Raw genomic sequence first — 18055 nt, 5'->3', positions numbered from 1 at the left:
ACGACAGTCTGACTGTTTAGCACTGCCTGTATAACTGTCATGTCATTAACCTCTGTGCCTGGCTGTGATCATGTCTTGAATATATTTGTATTTTGTATTTCTTTGCATGCTTAATTTTCTGCATATTTGATTACACTGGCAAAAAGCATTTAGCCTATTATCAATCATATTTATTCATAAAAGTTAATATGTTGAGAATAATATATAAAATCTCTGTCTGAAAAAGAAAAATGGTAATTTCCATTGTATATATGGTATTTGCAGGCAGCCACTCTTCAGGTGTTCTTGTTCTACATAATCCTATTACTAGAAAAAGGAAAAAAAAAAACTTTTAGAACTCACGTTTTTCTGTGTAAAATGTACTATTGCAAATTATTTCATAATTACCTCCACCACAATATAGGAATGCATCAACCTTAACAAATTTTACTATTACCAAATACACATTTAGGGGTAAATGTATCAAGCTGAGAGTTTTCCGGCGGGTTTGAAAAGTGGAGATGTTGCCTATAGCAACCAATCAGATTCTAGCTAGCATTTTGTAGAATGTACTAAATAAATGATAGCTGGAATCTGATTTGTTTTTCAAACCCGCCGAAAAACTCTCAGCTTGATACATTTAATCCCTAGTGTTTAAATCAAACCTGGTGAGAGTTTGAGGAATCGTAAAAATGTATAGTGTAGACCAGTGACTTTGCACAATAGAAACCAATGAGATAGTTATGTACATACAGGGCAGTGACATGTTGTATATTTTAATGGTTAAAAGAAACCCATCATTTTACATATGAAGTCAGAAGTATGGCTCAGAAACCTGTTCTTGCCAAACAACCCTCGCCTGTATTTTTTTCATCCACAATAAGTGGAATGTTATTCAGCCTTATATGAGCAATATTATACCTGTTTTGTACAACGCAGCTCAATATATTTTCATCAAACCTTAGCAACGGCCCTTGATCAAGTGGCTCCAGCGACACTACCTACTACACGTCGACTTCGATGTCAACCGTGGCACACTAAAGCAACACGAAATCTTCAAAAACTGTCCTGTAAAGCAGAACGTCACTGGCATATATCTCGCACCTCTAATGACTTCTTCACATATACTTCTGTCTACCGCTCCTATCGAAATGCTCTGGAAACTGCTAAACAAACATACTTCCAATCTCTTATCTATGCTCAGGCTTCTAACACCAAACGCCTTTTCAATACATTTAAATCTCTTCTCAATCCTCCCACTCCGAACCCTCCATCTACTATCAGTGCTCAGGATCTTGCTTCCTACTTCAAGGACAAGATTGATAAGATCAGACTAGAAATGGTATCCTCTTCCTCGACAAGCAATCAGCTCAATTCCTTCCCACACCCTCTCTTCATTTGATCCCACAAATGAAGAGGAAATTTCTACTCTCTTTTTAGCTTCCTACTCTACCTTCTGTCCTCTTGATCCTATTCCTTCGCAAATTGGTAGATACTAGTCTCCTGTGCTCATTTCACCTCTAACTAAAATCTGTAATCTCTCACTCTCTACTGGCATCTTTCCATCACTATACAAGCACGCAGTGAATACTCCTATTCTAAAAAACAAAATTCCGACCCAAACTGTCTCTCAAATTACCGTCCCATCTCTCCCTTGCCCCTCCAAGCTTCTAGAGAGACTTGCCTACACTCGCCACACACGCTTTCTATTCGCAAACAACCTGTTGGATCCTCTTCAGTCTGGCTTTCGTTCTCAACACTCCACAGAGACTGGGTTGACTAAGGTTGTCAGTGATCTGATCACTGCTAAAACTAAACGCCATTACTCTCTCCTAATTCTCCTGGATCTCTTAGCTGCATTTGACACTGTTGACCACTCTCTACTCATACAAACGCTGCAATCCCTAGGTCTTCAAGACACTGTTCTATCCTGGTTTTCATCCTACCTCTCTAATTGCTTGTTCACTGTTAATTTCTCTGGGGCCACCTCTGCTCTTCTTCCTTTATCAGTTGGAGTACCGCAAGGCTCAGTGCTAGGTCCTCTGCTGTTCTCTATCTATACCGCTTCTCTTGGAAATCTAATAAGTTTCTTTGGCTTTCAGTATCATCTCTATGCGGATGATGCCCAAATCTATCCTCTCCTGATATCTCAACATCTGTGTTGTCCCGTGTAACTGACTGTCTTTCTGCCATATCATCTTGGATGTCCTCTCGCCAACTCAAACTTAATCTTTCTAAAACAGAGTTAATAATATTCCCACCCACCAACAAGAGCATACCTGACATTTCTATCTCTGTTGATAACATGACCATAAATCCCACCCCACAAGCTTGCTGCCTAGGTGTAATCCTTGACTCACATCTATCCTTTGTTCCCCTAAATCATGTTATATACATCTAAAGAACATTTCCAGAATTTGCACATAGCTCACGCAAGACACTGCAGAAACCTTAATTCATGCACTTATCATCTCCCGCATTGACTATTGGAATTCCCTCCTTACTGGTCTTCCCAAAAACAGACTCAAACCCCTACAATCTATTTTGCACACTGCTGCAAGACTGATTTTCCTTGCAAATCGTCATTCCTCTGTTGAATCACTCTGTATGTCTCTACACTGGCTGCCTGTTTTCTACCGAAACCAATATAAAATACTTTTACTAACCTACAAGGCCATCAGCAAAGCTGCACCAACATACATCTCCTCTCTTGTCTCAAAATATCTCCCAACTCAGCAACTCAGTTCTGCACAAGATCTGCGTCTTTCATCCACCCTTAGCAACTCAGTTCTGCACAAGATCTGCGTCTCTCATCCACCCTCATTACATCCTCCCATTCCCGGTTACAGGACTTTTTTCGGACTGCACCTACTTTATGGAATTCTCTCCCTCGCACAATAAGGCTCTCTTCTGGTCTACAAACTTTCAAGCATTCTCTGAAAACCTACCTCTTCAGACAAGCTTATAATATTCCTTAAACCATCCTCTTAACCTCACTACCTTAGCCTATTACCACCTGTTACACAATTTCACACAAGACAACTACCCCCTGACCAACATTGCTGTGTGACAGGATCATTTAGCCTATGAGTCACTTTTACCTTTGCAGCCTGGCTGGGCCAAAATGCAAAATGTATACTTAGCCTTAGCCTCATGTGTCAATCTCCAATTGGCCCATAGATTGTAAGCTTGCGAGCAGGGCCTTCTCACCTCTTTGTCTGTTTTACCCAGTTTGTTTATTAGTTTACTATGTTTGTCCCCAATTGTTAAGCGATATGGAATATGTTGGCGCTATATAAATAAATGATGATGATGATCATATATAGGAATTTGTGTTCATTAGGACTTTTTTGCACATTGCATATTACCAGATTATTATGCTGTAGAACAAGATGAACCACATGGAAAATTCAGGTGGACACAGAGATTGATCCCTATGACCTATCTAAGTGATCTGTTATTTATTTAACTTTTCTCTATAAAATAATATATAACCTTGATATTAAACAATACCACTTTGTTTTGTATACAATAATTTAAAGATCAATGTTGTATGCAGTTCTGTAGTACACTGCTAATCACAAAGTTTGGTGTCATAAAGTGTTCATTAGTGTTATTGTACAGTTTACAGCTCTAAATTCCCTGATTAAAGCTGTGTACACACTACAGAAAATAGTGATGCAATATCTTTAACGATTTTACCAACAACTGAAAGTCCTGGTCAGCATGCCGATTCATGCGTACACATGTACACGATTTTAAACGATTAACCTTCAGATCTGTGCTCTTCATCTGTCATAACCATCTGCTTTTTTGTGATTGTGACTCTGTAAATTATGGAGATCTGCCTACACTTCTGGTCGTGAGTGCATACATGCCCGACAATGTTCCATTGTTTATAGAGATTTTTAGTCCGGTTATAAAATCAAATCAAATGAAACCATGTGCTTTTGTACGATAAAACATGATCGTAGGAGCGTACACACTAATGTGATATCAGACCTAACAGTCGTTTACCGATTAGCACGATAATTGGGTGAAAAGTCTGTAGTGTATATCCAGCTTTAGGCTTCTGTCTGCCCTTCTCTCCCTCCTCCTGACTAACAACTAAACAACTACCCCTCCACTCCCTGGACTAGTTACCTTAGTTTCTTAGGTCCAGTTGCAACTCCAATCTATTCTGTCCTGAACAACTGCTGACTCTTGTGCTTTATCAGCCGCTTCTGGTAAACCTCTGTTTCCTCTCCTATCCCTGAACTGTTGCGCGTTCTCTTCTGTTCCCAATCACCAGCCACTCTGCTGTACGTTCCCAAGCCCTGTGTCACTTAAAGGCAATTTGTGACACTTCCCTGGCAATGAATTCCATATCTTGACTGCCCTTACTGTAAAGAACCCCTTCCTTTGCTGGTTGTTAAATTTCCTCTCCTCTAACCTTAGGGGATGACCACGTGTCCTGTGTATGGTCCTTGGGGTAAAAAGTTCCCATGAAAGCTCTTTGTATTAACCCCTAATGTATTTGTACATAGTAATCATATCTCCCCTTAGACGCCTCTTTTCTAAAGTAAACATGCCTAAACTGGCTAACCTTTCCTCATAACTTAATGACTCCATACCCTTTATCAATTTTGTCGCCCTTCTCTGAACCCTTTTTAGTTCCAAATTATCTTTTTTATAGAGTGGTGCCCAGAACTGTACTGCATATTCAAGATGAGGTCTTACCAACGATTTATACAGTGGCAAAATTACACTGTCTTCCCTTGCATCTATGCCCCTTTTTATGCATGCCAATACTTTGTTTGCCCTTGCAGCTGCTGCTTGACATTGAGCACTATTGCTAAGTCTACTGTCTACGAGCACTCCCAAATCCTTTTCCATTATAGATTCTCCCAAATTAATTCCATTTAATTTATAGATTGAGTTCTTGTTTTTGATCCCTGAATGCATAACCTTACATTTATCTGTGTTAAACCTCATATTCCATTTAGCCGCCCAATCCTCCAGTTTATTTAAGTCCCTCTGTAGAGAAGCTACATCTTGCTCTGATTTTATTGCCTTACAGAGTTTAGTGTCATCTGCAAAAATAGAATCTTTACTCTCTAAACCATCACCAAGGTCATTAATAAATATATTAAAAAGGAGTGGCCCCAGCATGGAACCTTGAGGTACACCACTTAAGACCTTTGACCAATTAGAAAATGTTCCATTTATCACAACTCTCTGTTCCCTATTCTCTAACTAGTTTTCGATCCAAGTACAAATTTTGATTTCTAGACCCAGTTCCCTTATTTTGTAAACCAACCTCTTGTGTGGCACTGTATCAAAGGCCTTTGCAAAATCTAAGTAGACCACATCTACTGTCCTGCCCTGGTCTAAGTTCCCACTAACTTCCTCGTAGAAACTAATTAGATTAGTTTGACATGACCTATCCTTCACAAATCCATGTTGATTCCCACTAATAATTTTATTGCGTACCAAGTAATCCTGAATACTGTCCCTTAAAATACCTTCCAGTAGTTTCCCCACTATTGATGTCAGGCTTACAGGTCTATAATTCTCTGGTTGTGATCTCGTCCCCTCTTTAAACAACGGCACCACATCTGCTATTCGCCAATCCCTTGGTACTGAGCCTGATGAGATTGAATCTCTGAAAATTAAGAGTAGCGGTCTAGCTATTTCCGAGTTTAACTCCATAAGGACCCTTGGGTGTATGCCATCTGGACCTGGAGCTTTATTTATCTTAATATTCTTCAGTCGCCTTTGGACTTCTTCCTCTGACAACCAAGTATTAATTAATGGCATGGTTTCATTTCCATTTTTATGTATTACTCCTGCCATTTGTTCCTCTCTGGTAAATACTGAAGAAAAGAACGTGTTTAATATCTCTGCTTTTTCCTTAGTATCATTTATCAATTCACCCATCTCACTTCTTAGGGGTCCTATATTATCTTTTTTAATCCTTTTGGCATTTATATACTTAAAAAACTTTTTGGGGTTTGTCTTAATTTCTTCTGCAACGTGCCTTTCATTTTCTAATTTAGCCAATCTAATTTTCTTTTTGCATGTTTTATTACATTCCTTGTACCTATGGAAGGACTCCTCTGACCCTTCAGACTTAAATAATTTAAATGCACGCTTCTTCCTTTGCATTTCTTCCCTTACCTTTTTATTTAGCCACATTGGTTTAGACTTAATTCTTTTACATTTATTTCCCATAGGAATGAACTTATACATGTATGTTTCCAACAACATTTTAAAGACAGCCCACATTTCTTCCGTATTTTTTCCTTCAAAGGCTTTGTCCCAGTCTATGCTCCTTATAGACTCCTTTAGCATATTAAAATTTGCCTTTTTAAAGTTTAAAGCCCTAGTTGATCCCTTATACTGTTGTTTCTGGAAACTAATTTCAAATGAGACCATATTATGATCACTGTTTCCCAAGTGCTCCTTTACTTGAATATTTGATATTACGTCTACATTGTTTGTTATTACTAGGTCCAGTATAGTCCGGTTCCTAGTTGGTTCCTCAACTAATTGGGACATGTAATGGTCTTTTAGCGTGCTCAGAAACCTATTTCCCCTAGCTGTACCGCAGGTCTCAGTACTCCAATCAATGTCCGGATAATTAAAATCCCCCATAATTAAAATTTGACCTAGTTGTGTAGCTTTTTCAATTTGCTGTAGAAGTTGGACCTCCTCAATCGTCTAAGCACATTTTTTGCTTGTACATAATAGAGGATCAAGCAAAAATGAGCAAAGCTTTCATTACTGTAATTGCCGGTGATGTGCACAAAAACACTGCACGCAAGGCTACGACAGAACCTTGTGGCTAATTTAATCAGCCCCTACCAGTCATGATTACCAAAACATCTTTCAAATTAATATTGTCGGTTACACATTCTGCACATTTCACTGAATGTAGGAGAGATGTTAATTAAAACTGTATGGTAGTGAACTTGAATAATTGATTCAACAGCATTAATCTGAGTTGAAATCCTGGAATTAAGTTACTTTTAAGGGAAAGTATATTGCCTTATTTATCTTAATGGCTCTATGGCACTCCTGGATATTGTGGCCAATCTTAATCCATTATGTAGAGTACCTTTGCCAATTCATTTAGTTACTAATGTGCAATATTGTAGTGTATTGTATTAATAACATTCAGGTATATGTACCTGTTTTGTAAAAGTATGTATTTTGAAAAATCCAATGATTTACATCATCATCACCGTTTATTTATATAGCGCCACCGATTCCGCAGCGCCGTACAGAGAACTCATTCACATCAGTCCCTTCCCCATTAGAGCTTACAGTCTAAATGTCCTAACATACACACACACACAGACAGAGAGAGAGAGAGACTATGGTCAATTTTGATAGCAGCCAATTAACCTACTAGTATGTTTTTGGAGTGTGGGAGGAAACCTGAGCAACCGGAGGAAACCTCAATTAGAGGGGTTGTTCATCCCCCTGCTTCAATGTCTATTGTTGGGAAACATTTGATAGTGGAAGTGGGCATTCACTGACATTGAGGGTGGCATACCATTGATTTTGCTTACCAATCCAGTCCAGGCAAACGTACAAAATTATGGAGATGACAATACCATTGATGTAAAGCCCTTTGATCTAAAGCCGTATATGTTTGAGGAGTGACATGGATAAATATTAAAACAGTTGTATCATTTAAAAAGCTGACTGTTACTCTGCTGATAAGGAAGATGTTAATACATATTCCAAATCTACAGTCATGGCCAAAAGTTTTGACAATGACACAGATATTATTTTTCACAAAGTCTGTTACCTTCGTTTTTATGATGGTAATTGCATAAACTCCAGAATGTCATGAAGAGTGATCAGATGAATTGCAATTAATTTCAATGTCCCTCTTTACCATGACAATGAACTTTATCCCACAAACAACATTGCCACTGCATTTCAGCCCTGCCACAAAAGGACCAGCTGACATCAGGTCAGTGATTCTCTGGTTAACACAGGTGAGAGTGCTGACAAGGACAAGGGTAGCGATTACTCTGTCATGCTGATTGAGTTAGAATAAATAGACTGGAAGCTTTAAAAGGAGTGTGGTGCTTGAAATCATTGTTCTTCCTCTGTTAACCATGGTTATCTGCAAGGAAACACGTGTAGTCATCATTGCTTTGCACAAAAAGGTCTTTACAGGCAAGGATATTGCTGCTAGATCAACCATTTATCGGATCATCAAGAACTTCAAGGAGAGTGATTCAATAGTTGTAAAGATGGCTTCCGGGCGCCTAAGAACGTCCAGCAAGCGCCAGGACTGTCTCCTAAAGTTGATTCAGCTGCGGGATCGGGGCACCACCAAGGCAGTGCTTGCTCAGAAATGGCAGCAGACAGGTGTGAGTGCATCTGCATGCACAGTGAGGCGAAGACTTTTGGAGGACGGCCTGGTGTCAAGAAGGCCAGCAAAGAAGCCACTTCTCTCCAGGAAAAACATCAGGGACAGACTGATAGTCTGCAAAAGGTACAGGGATTGGACTTCTGCGGACTGGGGTAAAGTCATTTTCTCTGATGAATCCCCTTTCAGATTGTTTGGGGCATCTAGAAAAACTCTTGTCCGAAGAAGGAAAGGTGAGCGCTACCATCCGTCCTGTGTCATGCCAACAGTAAAGCATCCTGAGACCAGTCATGTGTGGCGTTGCTTCCCAGCCAAGGGAGTGGGCTCACTCACAATTTTGCCTAAGAACACAGCCATAAATAAAGAATGGTACCAAAACATCCTCCAAGAGCAGCTTCTCCCAACCATCCAAGAACAGTTTGGTGACAATGCCTTTCCCAGCATGATGGAGCGCCTTCCCATAAGGCAAAAGTGATAACTAAGTGGCTTGAGGATCAAAACATCAAAAATTTGGGTCTATGGCCAGGAAACTCCCCAGACCTTAATCCCATCGAGAACGTGTGGTCAATCCTCAAAAGGCGGGTAGACAAACAAAAACCCACAAATTTTGACAATCTCCAAGCCTTGATTAAGTAAGAATAGGCGGCCATTAGTCAGAATGTGGCCCAGAAGTTGATTGACATCATGTCAGGGCGAATTGCAGAGGTCTTCAAAAAGAAGGGTCAACACTTCAAATATTGACTCCTTGCATAAACTTAATGTAATTGTCAATAAAATCCTTTGACACTTATGAAATGCTTGTAATTTTACTTTAGGAACATCTGACCAAACGGTTTAAAAACACTGAAACATCAAACTTTGTGAAAACCAATACTTGTGTCATTCTCAAAACTTTTGCCCATGACTGTATATGTGTTTCTATAAGTATACAAGGGAGAGGACATAACATCTTCCTTATCCTCTTCTTTGTGCTTTCTATATTTGCCCTTTTATCTTTTTTGCACAGTATGTATGTGTGACAGTTTTCACCATTGTACCGCAAGCTAAATTTTTTCCCCCGTGCAATCGCACCTGTTTTACTACGCTGCACACAGATAGGTTTTCCCCAAATAAAATTTGCTATCACTATATAAATAAATGATGATGATGATGATGATGATGATAGGTGCTAGTTGAGAGGGCACTTTGCAGATAGCAAACTTCAGTCACAGTACACATCCTGCAAAATATTGTGCAACATAAAAATATCATCTGAAATTATTGTCTATGGACAATCACATTTTTGTTTAATTTTTTTTTCTACTGCTGCCTTATGGCTGGAAAAAGACTTCTGACTTAGCTGTTCTGCAGCACTAAGGGTTAACTGTTTTCTAGAAATCTAGAAGTCCTGGCTGTCTGCCAAGCTTTATTGTAGGGGTTAGGGAAGTGAGGGGGATGGGAGTGCTCCAACTGCTGTCATTTCAAAAGGAGTTGCCAAATTCAGCTGCTAGAACACTGAAGTCAATAAGATACAAAAAGTAACTAGACGGAATTTGGACCTTGATTACACACTATTATTTCATGTTGAGTTGTGCTGTTTTCACTGGGAATAACTTTTTTACTTCATAGTATTAAACTCTGGTTAGGTCAAATCTCAGAGTTTCAGCATTTTCTCCAGCCAGTTTTAAAACAACAATTTTATAAAAGGCAAAACCTGGTAGGTTTTCTCTCTGAAATTACTTTTCCAATCTCTGACATCATTGAAGATCTAGTCTTTCACTGTGGTGTTTATATTAGGACATTACTTATCCCTGTTAGATATACTATAAATTTGTTCTTTACATTTGTACATTGTCTTTGAGCAATACTTACAGCTTCTTACTTATTCTCATTCCTGTCTTTCTCCTTTAAATTTACCTTTGTCAGACACTACACTGTTCACAAATGCCCTTCCCCCATGCAGCAAAGACAGAATCATCTTAAATGACATACATAGCTGTGTGACATGCTGACAGATTATTTTCTTTTGTTAAAAAAAATACTGTACGTCATTAAAAAAATAAGTTTGCTAAAACATAATGTAATACAGTGATAATTAAAATCCTAAAATGTTTTCATTTTTTTTTGCCATAAAACTAATAATACACCCTCTACTGTGAAATGCCAATGATTACATTGGGATTCTTTAACCTCATATGATCAGACACAATCGCTTCTGATATCCTTATTTTTCACAATAGGGCGTACATTATCTCCTATATGCATTACATCCATCCCTTGTTTTGTCTCAATCAGACCATTCTAATGAGGAATATTAATGACCCTTTAAATGACCAGGATAAGTTTTACTATTGAAAAGTAAGCAAGATCTGTCTCAGAAATCTTAGTCTGACCAGTCAGTTAACACAAATCATAGTAGCCTCAGGAAGCTATGTAAATAGAGTTTCAGTGAATTTTGCTGACACACATGGATAAACTTGAACACCCTAATTAACCTTTAAAACATTTTTTTTGCATGTAGAAAATAGCTGTAATTTGAGTATAAAACTATGCTACTGATCATACACTGTAAGTACTTCTACAGAGAGCTAGATTGTTTGTCATAACAATCTAGAATGTCCTCAGCAATTCAGGAATATTAAGCTTTAGATTTTGTTTTTAAATCTATGACATATGGGACATAATATATAGTAAAACAAATGACATGCTATGGTGGTCCAGTATGAACATTTTGGGCCTTCCTATGATATCTATGGCATTTTTAGAAAGTTAAGGGTTTCTTTTTTGTGAGCAAAGCACACTTAAATGTGGCCTCATTTCTCCAATGCCATATTTTTTATTACATTACACCGACATACGTTATGAAATTGCCTTGTCATGCATTGAGATTTTATGGATATGTCCTGTACTTTTTAAAAATAATAAAAATAGCATTTTATAGGGACTGTGTTTTAAAATAAAGCTTGTTTTTTGACAATGCATAATGATATTTAAACACAAAATGCTGTATTCTAAATATATTAACCTTAACTACTGATAAGAAAGTCTGTGATAAGCAAATAAGCAGGTCAAGTGTTTCTTGTGCAATAGTTTGCATTCTGTTTATGAAGCCATAAAACGGAATAGAATCTTGCAGTGTAACTACTTTACGTGACTTTCTTGAAGGAAAAAGATTTCTGAAATCGCTATCAGTGAGCGATGTAGCATCAACATATACCCATAAAGGTTTCAAGAGCTTGACACAACTGCTTGTTTTTTAAATCACTTTAAGACAGTGGTTCCCAAACTGTGTGCTGCGGCTCCCTGGGGTACTGCAGAGACGTGATGTGGCCAGGGCCATTGATAAGCAACGCGGGGACTGCTTGGTCATTATTTTGGCTTAGGCATGCCTTGAAAAAATTATGTCGACCCTAAGGGTGCCACAGACTGAGACACTTTGGGATTCACTGCTCTAACAGTTGGTTTACAAACCATGGCATGGTCAAGCGGGCATAGCTTTTACTCTTTCTGTGTTGACATAAATAATCCCTACTCTAAATAATGTTTGTATGTTTATGGCCCTAAGGTGTATACTCTATGCCACAGATCATTTGAAACAGTTTAGTTGTGCTTAAAGGGCTGCTTGAAATTTATATACTGTATCCAAAAGTGAATGACAATGTTTAAACAACACATCAAATTGATATTATTTTACTTTTTTAAACGTGCCTCTTTGTCACATACATAAGCAGTAATATCTGTTTGCACAATGCATATTCTAAGGGGCATATTCAATTGTGCTGTTTCCGTGGCACGTAAAACTAAGCTGGCTCGCGGCTCAGGGAGCTGTGAGCTGAAAACCAGCGAGAAAATTACCGTATTTATGTGCATTATTACCGTAATAGCGGTAATAATGCGTGGACCGCGAGATATTCAGCGTTTCCGCCAACAATTGATTACCCCCTAATAGTTTTATCTTGGTGCACGCATAAGGGATTACAAGAGACAGATTTAGGGGTAAATGTATCAAGCTGCAAGTTTCTGGTGGACTTGAAAAGTGGTGAAGTTGCCTATAACAACCAATCAGATTCTAGCTATCATTTTGTAGAATGTACTAAATAAAAGAGAACTACAATCTGGTTACTATAGGCAACAACTCCACTTTTCAAACCTGCCAGAAACTCGCAGCTTGATACATTTACCTCTTTGTGTGATTTAGCAGTGTACATCTGCTGTGAAGTCTTTCGTCTTAAAAACTGCCATAGCTAGCGGTGAATAAATAATGCAAACTTGCATGATCCTGACACTTATGCCTACCTTGATGGAATGAATGTGCTTTTTTATTTTGACCGAGAACAGTAAGGACACATTTGTGGAATTGTGAGCCAATGCAGATTTAAACACAGACGAACCATACTTGCCACCTTTGGCAAATCATTTTCCGGGTGGGAAGGTGTGGGGGCGGGGCTCAGATAATCGCATCAGGGCAACGATAACGCCTTGTATTGCGTCATTAAGCCCCACCCCCTCCATTTAATTTACAAAACGGACGGGATCCGGGAGGTTGTCCTTCTCTCCCGGGAGTCCGAGAGAACTCCCAGAAACCTAGGGTGTATGCTACAGAGCTGGACGTGTGCTGAGATGTGTCCGACTCAGCATACCTGCTGAAATATGCATTTTTTGCGTGCACATTTTTGGGCCGTAAATTACGTAAAAATCGCGTTCAGCTCTCCAGCAGCCCCAAATAGTGTACACAGAGGGCCTGCTTCATTAAGGCACACAAAAGAAACGTATTGCACGTTTGAAAATTTTTTATAAAGCACGTAATTCGGGCATACGCCCGTTTTTTTTGTATTGAACTACAAGCGTACCGCACAGAATAAAAAAGTATTCAATTATTGTCACCTGTTAATAATATTGTCATTAATGTAAAAACATAAAAAAGAGTGTATCCCCCCCTGAAATACATTTATCATGATGTTGTTAATGTCTACTGTACATAAAATGCATTTTTACAGCTGCTCTTGATTGCATACACATGGTTTAGCATGCATATGCTATCATCACTATCACCCGGCACTTACACCTCCTCTGTAGCTGGTGCAAGTGATACGACAGAGAAACACGTACTTTAGAGATGCCCAAAGTTTGAATTGGGCACTGCTTTGTGTACTTGAACTTGGCACGCTCTTACTGTAAATTGACTACGTGCATACACCCATTCCCCTCCCTATTCCACACATGAAATTCGTAGGCTGTTGTAAATATCCTTTGTGCTTGAAGATGAATTGCATACATTTGCGTTCTCTGTCGTATTGTCCGATTCTGGGCAAGCGCAGAGCAATTTAAGGCAAAATATGCCATGTATCGGCATTTACGTTCACTAATGAATCAGGCCCAGAATGTCATGTTAATTAGATAATTCCCTAAAAAGTTAAATTGTCTCTTGGAATGCATTAAAAATGGGACATTAAATTTTAATTATTATGTAGAATTACATAAACATAAGGCTTCATCGGTTGCAGGGTTACAAACAACATAGGAAAAGCTTCTAGACCACTGTTTAATTTATTATCCCATAGTCTAGATATACTGACTATAGACATTATAAGATGAGTAGGCTGTAGCCATAAATGGATGCACATGATCAGAAACAATACCAAGGTAGGCTGTGGCATTTAAACAATGCTCAATTTATATTAAAGGGCCCAATGTGTGCCAAGAAAACATTACCGATCCACCACATACCGCCAGCCTGCACCATTGATATAAGGCAGGATGGATCCAAGGGATTAATGTTGTTTGCACCAAATGTTGACCGTACCAACAAATTCAATATTCTTTGTAATTGTATTTTTAAGCCTGGTCTAACAAATTGTATTCTGTACATTTTCTGGTGATTCTACCCTTAAAACGTAACTTGCCTTGCACACAAATAATCGTCACTTTTTGTTATACGGGAAAAGTAAGCATATCTTTACACAAGACCTGATAGTCACAAGTATTTGTAAAATTACTTAATAATTTTTAATGTGTTGATTAACATTCATGTTAATCAACACATTGTGTTGGTATAAATCTCAATTGATCGCTGACAAGAAGTACAATAAGAACACTATATCCATAATGCTACAAAAGATGCATGTCTATCATAAAAGTGGGACAGTTTTACACAGTGTGTTTCATACAGGATGATAGAAATTTTAACTTTAACAGTAAAGTTAAAAATGTAAAGCTTTAAGAAGAAGCAATGAAGTCTTTCATGTGCTTGCTGCAATGTGATTGCCTTGTATTTCTAAATGACCAAATATAAAATAATTATTTAATGCCCTGAAAGTGGTTTTCCAATGAACAAAACAGAGCAGCTAAGGGCATAGAAACTTTGTGAAAGACAAAATATAAATTATTATTTCTGTATTACATAAGTTATTTGTGGAAAACTGACTAAAATTTACAGTGCATCCGGAAAGTATTCACAGCGCTTCACTTTTTCCACATTTTGTTAAGTTTCAGCCTTATTCCAAAATGGAATAAATTCTTTTTTTCCTTCAAAATTCTACACACAATACCCCATAATGACAACGTGAAATTTTTTTTTTGAGATTTTTGCAAAATTACTAAAAATAAAAAACTAAGAAATCACATGTACATAAGTATTCACAGCCTTTGCCATGAAGCTCAAAATTGAGCTCAGGTACATCCTGTTTCCACTGATCATCCTTGAGATGTTCCTACAGCTTAATTGGAGTCCACCTGTTGTAAATTCAGTTGATTGGACATGATTTGCAAAGGCACACACCTGTTTATATAAGGTCCCACAGTTGGCAGTGCATGTCAGAGCACAAACCAAGCATGAAGTCAAAGGAATTGTCTGTAGACCTCTGAGAAAGGATTGTCTCGAGGCACAAATCTTGGGAAGGTTACAGAAAAATAACTGCTTCTTTGAAGGTCCCAATGAGCACATTGTCCTCCATCATCCGTAAATGGAAGAAGTTCGGAACCACCAGGACTCTTCATAGAGCTGGCCGGCCGTCTAAAATGAGCGATCGGAGGAGAAGAGCCCTAGTCAGGGAGGTGACCAAGAACCTGATGGTCACTCTGTCAGAGCTACAGCATTCCTCTGTGGAGAGAGGAGAACCTTTCAGAAGGACAACCATCTCTGCAGTAATCCACCAATCAGGCCTGTATGGTAGAGTAGCCAGACGGAAGCCACTCCTTAGTAAAAAGCACATGGCAGGCCACCTGAACTTTGCCAAAATGCACCGAAGGACTCTCAGACCATGAGAAACAAAATTCTCTGGTCTGATGAGTCAAAGATTGAACTTTGGCGTGAAGGCGTTATGTTTGGAGGAAACCAGGCACCGCTCATAACCATCCCTACAGTGAAGCATGTAGGTGGCAGCATCATGCTGTGGGAATGTTTTTCAGTGGCAGGAACTGGGAGACTAGTCAGTATAGAGGGAAAGATGAATACAGCAATATACAGAGACATCTTGGATGAAAACCTGCTCCAGAGCGCTCTTTACCTCAGATTGGGGCGACGGTTCATCTTTCAGCAGGACAACAACCCTAAGCACACAGCCAAGATATCAAATAGGAATGACTTCAGGACAACTCTGTGAATGTCCTTGAGTGGCCCAGCCTAAGCCCAGACTTGAATCCGATTGAACATCTCTGGAGAGATCTGAAAATGGCTGTGCACCGACGCTTCCCATCTAACCTGATGGAGCTTGAGAGGTGCTGCAAAGAGGAATGGGTGAAAGTGCCCATAAGATAGATGTGCCAAGCTTGTGGCATCATATTCAAAAAGACTTGAGTCTGTAATTGGGCCAAAGGTGCATCAACAAAGTATTGAGCGAAGGCTGTGAATACTTATTTACATTTGATTTCTCAGTTTTTTATTTTTATTAAATTTGCAAAAATCTCAAAAAAACTTTTTTCACTTTGTCATTACGGGGTATTTATTGTGTGTAGAATTATGAGGGGAAAAAAAAGGAATTTATTCCATTTTGGATTAAGGCTGTAACATAACAAAATGTGGAAAAAGTGAAGCGCTGTGAATACTTTCCAGATGCACTGTATGTAAATTATGGCTTAGAAATTACCTAAACACAACGGTTTTGCAGTGACACATTTAATTTCTATATCAACTACACTATTTGAAATCTAATGACACTTACAGAAACATTGTGATAAATTGTTCCCTTCTTACAGGGCGATCGTATGTGGCATTTTGCAGTCTCTCTGTTTTTGGTAGAACTCTACGGGAACAGCTTACTCCTAACTGCTGTCTATGGTCTGGTGGTGGCAGGCTCTGTCCTCTTGCTTGGAGCCCTAATTGGAGACTGGGTAGATAAAAACCCAAGGCTGAGAGGTAATTTATACATACACACATATTGGCATATATTTAGTATAAATCTTGTGAATTCCAGGCAATGTGAATGAATGTTTAGGAAGGTCCTGTAATCATACTTGCTTACTTTCAGGCAAGTATGATTACATGCCCCCTGTCTGGGAGATCCCATACAGGGGGCGTGACTAGAGGGCAGGAGGGGGTGGGGTGCGGTCAACCGCGTCATTTTGGTCCCGCCTCCGCTGCGCAATTGTCCTTTTGTCGCGAGGGGCAGGGCAAAAATTACGCGATTCACCGCAAATCGCGTTATTTTGCCCAGCAAATTGCAGGACGCGGTAGACTTACCTGCTCTCCCGGGAGTCTGGGAGACTGATCCGGATTGCGAGAGTCTCCCGGACATTCCGGGAGAGTTGGCAAGTATGCCTGTAATATATTGTGCTGTGGAACTCAACGTGCTGAACAATGATGCCTCATATATAGTAGAGAGATGGCCACCCATCCACCTCTGTCCTATAAGGAAACTTTAAACCTTTCAACATCTCTCATTGTATGTATATATATTTTTATGCACAATTGTCATTATTACACCACCCAAAGACTGGTGGTAGTCAGTTTCCCGACATACTTTACACCAACATTACTTACTCCAACAGTGTGTTGATGAAAGTGGCATTTCCGACATGTTTATCTCCCCGACTGTTGAAAAAGCTGACTTAAAAGAAATTCCTCAGATCGAGTGGCCGGCACAGAAAATGACGTCAATTGCAAATGCGACACTATTGTTGGTGTTGTTAAAGGGGCAATGCAACTGGATAGTGCTTTTTACTAATCCTTCTACATTGTCCAGCCGCTGAATACTTCCATTGCCCCCTTAACAGCATCAACAGTAGTGTTTGCTTTTACAACAGTTGGGGAGATAAACATGTCGGGAATGCCACTTTCTTCAGTGTTATCAGCATCGAAATTTAGTACCCAACCCAAGAAAACACTGTACCATAATTCATATTTTTAAATTATTTGAATATTCATATTTTAAGTAAATGTCAATTAATTTGTTGCTTGGTTCGTGTGTGTATATACAGCTGGTGAGATTTGCCCATTTGAAAGTTTCTCAACTGCTTCTTAAAATAATCTACAATATAATATTTGCTCTTATATTTGAATAATGTGTATTTTGTAGTTGGTTTTCACTTAACTGCTCTAACTTTTAGTAACTTTAATGCTTTGGACCTAGTCTAATTGTTTCTTCTCTCAAACTCTTATAGTGGCACAGACTTCCTTGATTGTGCAAAATGTCTCTGTTATTATCTGCGGCATCATCCTGATGGTGGTCTTCTTGTACAAGGCAGAACTTTTATCAATGTATCAAGGATGGCTATTGGTTAGTTCCTAAT

General features: G+C 38.9%; 1 protein-coding gene across 2 annotated transcripts in view; it reads left to right on the top strand.

Annotated features, from left to right (window-relative positions):
- Positions 1–18055, top strand: part of SLC40A1 (solute carrier family 40 member 1) — a 69333-nt gene that overhangs the window by 732 nt on the left and 50546 nt on the right. For both annotated transcript variants that reach the window (XM_075180019.1, XM_075180018.1), the window contains exons 3-4: positions 16523–16682; positions 17927–18042. In XM_075180019.1, the coding sequence (XP_075036120.1) occupies positions 16523–16682; positions 17927–18042 (276 nt within the window). The remainder of the gene's footprint in view (positions 1–16522; positions 16683–17926; positions 18043–18055) is intronic.

The sequence above is a fragment of the Mixophyes fleayi genome, chromosome 7, assembly GCF_038048845.1.
Source record: "Mixophyes fleayi isolate aMixFle1 chromosome 7, aMixFle1.hap1, whole genome shotgun sequence".
Classification (NCBI taxonomy): Eukaryota; Metazoa; Chordata; class Amphibia; order Anura; family Limnodynastidae; genus Mixophyes; species Mixophyes fleayi.
The sequence above is the reverse complement of the archived record's forward strand: the minus strand, read 5'-3'. Positions and strand labels throughout refer to the sequence as shown.